The 10,835-nt window shown below is 30.4% G+C and overlaps 1 protein-coding gene across 1 annotated transcript; it reads right to left on the minus strand.

The window, feature by feature from the left end:
* Positions 1 to 90: 90 nt before the first annotated feature.
* Positions 91 to 3,585, minus strand: LOC101498941 (early nodulin-93-like). Its single transcript, XM_004498397.3, has 4 exons — positions 3,269 to 3,585; positions 2,175 to 2,236; positions 925 to 1,000; positions 91 to 591 (listed from the first exon to the last, which is right to left on the minus strand). Exons 1-4 carry the CDS (start codon positions 3,378 to 3,380, stop codon positions 479 to 481), a joined length of 363 nt encoding a protein of 120 aa, XP_004498454.1. The 5' UTR covers positions 3,381 to 3,585; the 3' UTR covers positions 91 to 478.
* Between the last annotated feature and the right edge of the window lie 7,250 nt (positions 3,586 to 10,835).

Raw genomic sequence — 10,835 nt, forward strand, 5'->3', positions numbered from 1 at the left:
CATATGACTAAAACATATATGCAACAACAACATCCATGATATATTGGCATCAAAAATAAATAATTCAAATTACAGCACATCACTTATAAATGCTCCTCCAATCAAAGAGTATGTATATGAAACAAATGGAATTTTTAAGGGAAATAATTTACCAAATGAAAAAAACAACAAAAGCTCGGTTAAACAAGCTCTCTAAGCCTTTAACAAAAATGTGGTACATCAACTTGTAAATAAAACAAGGTATATCAATTCCACAAAATTCTCATTATGAAGTCACTTATTGATTAGTGTAGTGACAATTCCAAATATAACTGTTACACAACAACAACAACAACAACAAACTCTTTTATTTGAGCATATACACCTTCAAATCCATTCGAGCCAGACCCAGAAAGGAAAGTTTTGCAACAGGCCTACTGGTTGAATATTGCAAGTAGCACAAATCCTTCACCAAGACCAGCAATGAGTATAGAAGTGTCTAAGATGAAACTGTGTCACGATTGTGTCTCAGAGAATTTTCAAGTTGAGCATTTTTTCTTGCACATTCCAAGATTGTTTTATCAGCAGTGATGAAGTATGCTGCAATGGATGCTGTTCACCAACCAGGGACCAGTGTTAATATGCATCCAAACACTTTGCAAAAAGCATTTAAAAAATTATGAATTTCAAGTGGATTGGCAGCAACAGATGAGCCACATTCATTCTTCATGAATTTTGAACAGAAAGCAATCCTTTTCATAAAGTATATACATGATGTATATATGAATTTGTTAATATGTCGTATTGCGATTTATTGCTTCGTAGCTAATTTTACAAATAACCATACAGAAATTACTATTGAAAAGATTTATTTTTCTTCATACAAAACATAATAGTATATCTCTCTTGAATCAATTATTTGGTTATTTTAAATTGAGATCGTACCAGCAGATATGATAAGTGCCTGAGCAGTATAATTGAGGTTTGCCTTTGCCCATGGAATCTTGCGAACAGCAGTCAACTGCGAATTTGAAAAGTTAGACGTCGAATAAAATTTAAATTCATGAATAGAGAGACATAGAATGACATAATGTTATCTTCCAATTTCAACATAATTCATTATCATCCACAAACATCTTGAGGGTTGCACTTGCCATATTTCTTAATCATACTGTTAATTAGGTTTCAGAAGTTGGTAACCCGAAAAGAGATTTCGAAAGGTGAATTGGTCTTCAACTCAAACCAGCCATATGGAAGTTCAATCAATCAATCAAGATCAATTTTGACTACAACAGTGTTGTTGAATATAGCCATGGCAATGCTGTGGTGGACTGCTGTTGAGATTTTTTTGACAACTCCCATGTCCAATTTGTAAAGATGGTGGAGCCATGGAATTTGATGGCAACTTAAAATGGCATATTTTTGGCTTTCCGCCATCCGCCATCGACAACACTGGTACAACATTAGGGTGATAGCGATAGGAACTTGGTCTCTAATTACAAAGGAACAGGGAAAATACCCTTTTGATTACAACACTATAGAGCTTCAAAAGTCTACTCTTCCGAATGCCAGAAGGCCAGCCATGGTTCTCCGTATCTTACATGCAAGTCGTATCTTGGTAAGATACAAAACTGAGATCAATCATTAAGAATCTCTAGCGTGTAATCTATATGGGACATAACCTCATCTTGAATTCTGATTCATTATGATGAATCCCGATTCACTATGATTAGTTTAACCAACCACTTTTTTGTCAACTTTGTATAACCAACCACTTTTTTTTGTTATTTGATTTAAGATTTGATTCCTGAATGATTTTGAAATTAGTAGATGATATATATTAGCTTATCGGTTTGCTATCTCACTTGTTTACTTAAAAATGTCATATTTTATTTGAAAAAGTATCTTCGAATTCATAAGAAGACTCAATTCACAATTTGAAAAATAGGTTTATCGATTCACAATTTGAAACTCGTTTTGATAACCATGGCCACCACAACTCTCTTAAAAGCAAGATACTTCCCTCTATCTAACCCCTTATTATTGAACTCATGAGTCATGGCACAACTTATTATTAACCCGGTAATTACTAAGTGAAAGTTTCATCCAAGAAACATCATAAACATTGTGAACAAAAATATATAGCACAGTATCTTTTTTAGCAACACCCGTCTCCAGAAAGATAAATTACTTACTGTAGGCACAGCACTGACAACGCATGCAACGGAAGCAGCCTTGAATCCAGCAATCACGCCTTCTGCATATTAAGAAAAGGCTGAAGGGTATATAACTCATTTCTCTGATGATCTCTAACATACTTTGAATCGATATCATAATAATGTTAGATAACATGTTGCTTACATGTGCCCTGCTCTATCAATGAAAATGAAAATCTTAAAGACAGAGAATTAAAGACATTTATTTCATGTATTTCCAGGAATAGCATGCATTACCTCAAGCAACTGCAATAAAATTTAACATTGATTTTGCCAACCAGCAGAAAAGTACAAAAGTAGTAGTTCTTCTATGCAGTGCTGTCAATCACATATCGCAAAAAAAATTGGAGTTTTTTCAAATTCTTTTACGCTACAGTACTATAGCTCTGCTATTTGACAACACTTTGTATTAAATTACATATTACATAACAATAACAGTTTATTAAAATTCCGATACGCCACAGCGCTATAGCAGCTATTTGACAACACTGGTTCTATGCCACCATTCAAGAATTATTTTCCAACTAAACAGAAGGAAATGATATAAGATTCCATTGTTTGTCTTAGAATTTGAGTTTCAGGCCTAACACACTCCAAAAGCTAACTCAAGAAATCAAGGTGGACCGATAACATATATACGATAGACTCTGATAGCATATTAGAAAATTTAGACTTTAGGCCTAGTTCGACTCCAAAGCTAGCTCAACAGATAAGGATTGCCCAATCTAAAAATTATTTTAGTCATAGCTCAAGTTGATGTGGATTCCATTATAATTATTTATTTTTTTGGTTTTAACTCTCTGGTTTCAACGGGAATAGATCCTAGTAATCTAGAATTTGGTCGGAGGTAAGTAAAAGGATTGTTGTTTAACATAAGATGAAATTGAAAGGGGTCTCATATTCTATACAGTTCATCCAATACCCCTCTCTCTTTCTCTCTCTTCATATAATAATCAACCAATTAATTTAACAAATGGAAACAATGGGGCATGATACATATAATGATGATGTATTAATTAATATTTATAAAAAAAGTGTGAAGTAAAAAAGAATGAAAATGAAAATGAGAATACCATGAGTACATTTCTTAGATCTTAAAAGCTTCCTCTCCTCATCTGGAGAAGCAATGATGAAACAATTTCTTTTGGAGACCCAAACGTCCCTAATTTCCGAAGGAATACCCATTTTCTTCTCTTGCAAAAATTAAATCGATGAAGCTTTATTATTTGTAGCTACTAATAGCCGTCAACGACAACGATCGACAAAACGAAATTGAATTTGTATAAATGAAGCACTCGGTTTTATGTTGTTTCTTCTTCGTTCCTTAGTTTTTTTTGTTTTGCATCAAAGCAACTTGAAAATTGTACCATATACTCCCAATTATTGCTATATTCCTAGAGTTTTATATATATATATATTGTAATTTATTTTGTTTGTTTTAAAGTATTAATATTATTTTATGATAAAATATTTTATGTGTTAATGTATTAATATTTTTATGTGTTAAAATTATTTTGTTGACAAAAAAGAGAAAAAAAATTGACCGATAAATATAACTCAACTGATAATCATAAATACATAAGAGTTTTATATATATATATATCCCTGTTTTATTATTTTTTTCCTTAAACAAATTTTTGAAAATGTCAAATTTAACCTTAAATTTTTTTATTATTTTATCAATTCAAATATACTTTTTTTATGGTTCAAAGATTTTCAGACAGAGCAATTAGAGTTTAGTTACGTTTCGAAATTCTTTCTTAGAAGATTTCCCAGTACAAGTTTTCAAATGTGTATATAAAAAATATTTTTAAAAGTTTTTCGGTACATAAAAAATAAAATAAATATTATTAGAATTTTTTTTTTAAAGTTTTTCGATATAAAATATTTAAAATCAATAGTATTGAAAATCTTTTTTAAAGTTTTCTAGTACAAAAGGTTTAAAATCAATACCACTAAAAAACTGTTTTTACAAATTTTTTGGTACAGATGATTTTATCGAAAAATTTGTGAAAAATAATTTTTCGGTACACACTATTTTTTTTAATTATATAAATTTTAACAAATATGGATAAAACCGCTACTATTATGTAATAAAACATGCATTGATACTTCCAACATATTTGACAGAGATCAGAATGATTATTATTAATATTATAAAAATATATTATTGTGAAAATATATTATTGTAAAATTTTTAATTATAATTAATATTATAAAAATATATTATAATTTGTTTTATATTATATTTCAGATATTTGATACATATAGAGTAAGTGTAATTGTCTTTTTCAACTTATATCAAAATCATTAAAAGATGGTTTAAGATAGACAATTAAAGTAATTTCTATAGTTCACAACCATAAATTACGCGATATTTTGGAGGGACGTTTAGATGAAGAAGACAAAAACACATGTTCATGACTTAATAAAATATAATGTTGAACTGAGGCACATATTACCCTCATTGTAAGACTGAGATACGAATAATATTACTTAGATCTCACAAATATATAAAAAGAGGAGTATGATATGATTGCACATGAGAGGTAATAAGACATAGATGCAGCATTTATTCAAGTTAATTGAAGATACAAAATATGTGTGTTGAAATAGAAAGCGGAAAGACTTAGATGTTATTAGAGATATTTTTTGGATTCATCCAAATTCAGTGAAGTTGTTTCATATCGTGTATTATGGACAACACCAACAAAACCAATAAATATAGAATGTCATTACTTGAAATTGTTGATATGACATCAACAAATAAGACATTTGTAATTTGATTTGCTTATTTGAAATGTGAGCGTGAAGAAAACTTTTGTTGGGCATTAAAGAAGTTAAGAAAACTGTTTGTTGCCCAAAACAAATTTCCACACATAATTGTGACAAACAGAGATCTTGCTTTAATGAAAACAATAGGTATTGTATTTTCACATGTTGTTAATTTGCTTTGTCGATTTCACATCGACAAAAATATTTGAGCAAAATGCAAACAATATGTTTTAAAGGATAAACAAGAGTTAGTATTAAATATGTAGAAAGACATTATGTATTGCAATGATGAAAAATAGTATATCACACGTTTGCACATGTTTGAGCAATCATGTGTCGATATTAAAGTGTTTGTTTATTATGTGAAAGAAACTTTGTTGACTTCTCATAAGCAAATGTTTGTTGAAGCATGGACAAATTGAGTGATGCATTTGGAGAACACAACGATTAACAGTTATGTCATGTCACTATAAAACTTCTATTTTGTAATTTTACTATTTGTTGGATTGCTCTATAGTGACAATTTACATGTAATGATAAGGTTGAGTCAGCTCATTGGAAACTGAAGTTAATGTTGAAACACAACATGAGTGATATGTGTAAATGTTGGAAAACTATGAACAAATTGATAAGGTTGCAACTTAGAAAATTCATGGTCTCGTTTCAGAAAAGTTTCTATGATAAAGCACATGAACACAACATTCCATTTTATTAGTATTTGAATACATTTGTATCAAGAGAAGCTCAAAGACGCACTGATGTAGAATACGAGAAAGTTGAGTGTATGGGTACTGACAAATTTGTATGTTGGTGTTCTCCTAGAAGAATATACAGGTTACTTTGTGCTTGTGAATTGGCACAATATAAATTGATGGGTGAATCAATTCTTCTAGATGTTGTGCATATTTAATAGAGGAAATTAAGCATTGAATGTGAACTAACCAAAGACATAAATGATGGATCAGAGTTGTATATGTCTAATGAGATGAGTGTCTTATGGAAACGTTTTCGATCACTTGATGTTATAGGAAAAAAAGTGTTGAAGAGTAAAGTGCGTGAACTTGTTTTTCCAACTACAAGTTCAATGTGTCCACCACCTGAAAAAGTTAAAACGAAAGGACGAGTGAAGAAGAGTAAGTTTAAGAAGTCGGATTGATATGATGTATATTGAGATCTCTTACTTTGAGCATGTTAATGTAACATATTGTGAAGATCCTGATTCCCAACCATCACAATCATCATAGAAGAGACATTCTCATTTATCAAAGAAACAACCCGCTCAATCATCTCAATCCTCGATACATTTGTTTTTGAGACAATTTTCTGATGTTATTCAACCATACATTGATGACATATATAATGTGATAGCATATGAAAATTGCGGTTATCGTGCTATTGCATCATTGTTTGGACACAATGAAGAGTCTTGTTCTTTGGTCTACCATAGTTTGGACCAAGAGATTGCTTCTCATATAAGTCTATATGATAGATTGTTCCTATGACGCATTAGACAAATCATAGATTCTTTAAAGATAACAAGTTTTGGTATTCAATGCCTAAATAAATGGATGTCCATACCTGATATGAGTTACGTGATAGCGACAACATATAATATTATTCTAGTCACGTTTGGTAGACATTTTCCATGATTTTCTTTCATAAGAGGGGTTCAAATTCAGGATCGACAACAAATGATTGTATTATATGTATTGGTTTTGTTGAAGTAAGTCATTGGATTCTGATAAAATAATATTATTTTCTTAAATAATACTTCTATTTTTTAAATAGTAAAATTAAAGATAGAAGATGAATTTCCAATAAATAATATCTTTAATCTATTTTGAAGTTAAAGATGAAAGATGGATTTCCAATGTCAGATATTGCACCAGGTTGAAAGCAATATCACACCGAGAAGACAACTTCTTAGGCAATAGCATACACGCGACGTCTATAAAGTGGGGGTATTTATTAGGCATATGACATGTGTTACACAAACTTTAATACTTTGTATGGACTACAATACTTTAAAACTTATATAAAATGCACTTGTTATTAGTTTATTTTAGTCACTACTTTTGTTATATTTCATCACAAATAAAAGTAAAGTAACATTAACGATGTTCATGACAAATAAAAGTAGAGTTAATGATATAACAATATTACAAAATAACTACTAACTAGTGTTATGACGCGTTAAATATAAAACTCTAAAAAAGTAATTATACATGTCGTCACTTAGATCAGTATGATGTGCATCAAACCTTCGTTGTATAAGATCATCCATCTGTTGTAGGATAAATGGTTGTTCCTAGAAGCTTCTGCGGCGGTGGGGATATTAAAATTTGGAACGTGGGATATACCATCTAGTCACACTAAAAGTGGATGAGATACTTTGTAGAACCACTCCAAATATCCATCATAACACTTAAATGAATATGTAGCTAGACGTATCTTGTGATGTAGTTCGGTGACATGACTCAAATATCTCATGCATTCGACATCTACATCGGATAATCTAGAAAAAACTGGAAGTAGGGGTGGTGGAATATGTTGGATGTATCCAAATTGTCTCAGACACCTCTTAGGCAAATATGTCACTACAGTGTTGCATAATCGGAGGTGGTCAGTGTATAACATTATATAATCAAAGGGAATGATATCCCTATGATTCTCTTATGGTCTCCATATGACATTAGCAGGTGTCAGTACTCAGGGATTTTGTGTTGTCTTGTTTATAACTCCATCTCTTCATTTTGACAATGCACCCAACATCAGCACCCTAATCACCTCTTTTACAAATATGTGGAAAATATTTGTATATTCAACATTGTTGCAAATAAAAATAAATTAATTATAAAAAATAATAAATAAAAATCATAACAATTAATAATTATTATAAATATTTAATACTTGCAGCAGCGACATATATCCCCCTAATTGTTTGGTGTCATAACAACTAACATTAGAGAGGTAGTCATAAAGGACTATGGGTGCAGCATTACCCCAATCGTATATACTTGTACCTTCCAAATATATGGAAAAGGGAAGGTATTTCACATCAATTAACATGTGACTTTTATCTGCAAAAATAATACTCCCTACCAGATTTAACAGATACACCCTAGCAGCACAGTCAAATCGCTCTGTTGCACAATGTCTTTTGAAGACCTCTTTCAACCAATCTAATATGCAATTTGCACCCCTTGTTTTTTTGGTTTCCTCCCATATCTCTTCAAGAGACACCCCTAATAGAGTTATGGCAAGAATACATACCATTACTCTATCTAGATCGGATGGTGGACTATAGAACTCACCCCTAATATGAATGTCTAACAGATTGACAACATCATCCAAAGTAATTGTCATTTCACCAAATGGCATGTGAAATGACAAGGTCTTTGTGTGCCATCTTTCCACAAATGCAGAAATTAGGTTGTTGTCAATCAGCTTCAAACTACCCCGTTGTAGTGGGGCTAATCCAGACAAACTCATTCACGTCTCTATAATTCGTGGAAGAACTTGTGGAGTAAATTGTTGCAATTTCTTTTTATGAGCAACTATTTTCAGCATTGGTCGCTTCTGCATACAAGTCAAATATATGACATTAAAATTAAATATAGAATAAAAATAATAATTAATTTAAATATTTTTAATGTACCATAAATAATAATTAATTTAAATATTTGTAATACACCGTAAATAATAATTAATTTTACTTACTTGACCAAACCATAGTCTTCCAGACACATGATGTCGGTATCATGTAAGTCCCTCTTGCATATACTCCTCATGTACAACAGTATTCTCCTCATCCTTATGTACCACAACCTGCTCCTCCTCGTGTATAGCAATAACAACCTTAGGGATAGATATATGACCTTGCTCTCCCTTAGTCATCATCTTCCACTATAATTCATCGTTTCCTCTGAAATGCTATCGGTCGAATCCTTTCCAGAGCATCCATAGATGATGAAGTTTCAACGTCACGTATTGTTCGTACTATCTTGTTGTCTTTTCCTCTAACACCAGCACCCACTGGAAAAAAAAATTAGTTAAAATAAAATAAAATAAATAAATAATAATGAATAAAAAAATTAAAAAGAACTTCCAGAAAATTTGTAGGTTGAAGTTTTCCAGTAACTTCCTGAAATTTCAAAGAAAATATTTTGGTATTGTATATGTTCTGAAAAGGTTGAAATAAGTTTTCTGGTACCGGAAATGTTGAATTTAAGATTTCCGAAAATTATCTTCTATACCGGAAACATTTTTTCAAGTTTTTTAGAGTGTAATTTGTGTACTGGAAAACTTGAAGAAAAAAAATTCCGAAAAAAGAAAAAAAAAATTATACTCGCTTATGTACCGGAAAATTCAAATGGTGAAATAGTGAAAAATGGTAAATTTTAATATTTAGATAAGGGCGTTTATATCTTTTCATTCAGTTTGTGGGGGTATAAGATTAATTTGGGAATAAAGGGTATAATTTTCAAACAACTTTTATGAAAGAAAAAACATACGGTAATTTATTGGGTTGGGTCATAGCTCAACCACCTTTGGACTTTGAGCCCACAATAAGTTTTTTTTTTTTTTTTTAAGTTGTAGAAGAAGAATTTCTTTTATTAATTGTATCTATTATTGTCTCAAAAAGATTTGAACTGGACAACTTGAAGTTATAAGACTAAACTATTAGCACGGAGCTAGTAACTCAAATATAAGCCCACAACGAAGTTTGATTTTATTTTAGTTTAATTTGTAGGAAATACAAGTCACATCTCCCACTTATTTTTGCATATCCTTCACAAGCTTTATATAAGATCATAGTATATCATTATTAAGTAGGGATAGAAATAAAAGAGTTTGGTTTGGAAGACATGTCTCAATTGACAATGTAATTATTGTAAAGTTGAATATTTTCTAAGACGACTTGGTTTCGAATTCGAGATCTTCACTTCGTGTGTGAGTTTATTAGTAGTGTTTGTTACTTTGTTTACAGACAAAAGAAAAATAAAAGAGGCCGGATTAGATTAACATATATTAAAAGATGTTAATTCTCTAAATGTTTTTCAATCATTTCAAGATATTTATTTTTGCAATTGTGTGTAAATGATATCTTAGTTTATTCAAAAATAAAATAGAAGTGGCCAAATTAGATTAAATTGATTCAAAGATAACTAGTTGAAAACCGTGCATCTACACCGGTAGAGTCATTCCAAAAATATTATTTTAATAAAAAATGTTATAAATCCTCTCAGACATAACAAATTGACTGGCTTAAATAAATATTAGTTGTAAGTCTAGTTTAATTCAGTCTTACATTTGCAACATTTCAGTTGTTTTCTACAAAGAGAGAGACCTATAAAGTTGCTTATATAAGGGAAAGGGCTGATGTATTCCGTGTAGGGGTGTTAAAAAAAAAAAACAAAAAATTGAATCAAACTACAGAACTGAATTGAACTGTTTTTGAATTGAATAAATTTATAAAAATTGATAATTAAACTGTTTTTTCAAAAACAGTTTATTAACCGAACCAGTTTATAATTTGAAAAAATTGAATCAAATCGGTTTTTAATTCGAAAAAACTAAAATTGAATTTGCTTTTTATAAGTAATTAGGGGTAATGATGTAAAATTTGGCCTATAGGAAGAAAAAAAATAAGTTAAAACCGCTTCAGAGTAATAAATCGATTTATCTATTTATAAAACAGCTCAATTCAATTTTTTCAAACTGAAAACCAATTGAATTCAATTTTCAAACAATTCTAATGCAGAGTTGAACTTTTGCAACTCCTAAATTTCTACGCTGCCTCACAATATTACTTTGAAGTTTTGGATTGTATTTCCTCTTTTTTTTTTTTTTTTTTTTTTTTTC

This window comes from Cicer arietinum, chromosome 4, assembly GCF_000331145.2.
Source record: "Cicer arietinum cultivar CDC Frontier isolate Library 1 chromosome 4, Cicar.CDCFrontier_v2.0, whole genome shotgun sequence".
Lineage (NCBI taxonomy): Eukaryota > Viridiplantae > Streptophyta > Magnoliopsida > Fabales > Fabaceae > Cicer > Cicer arietinum.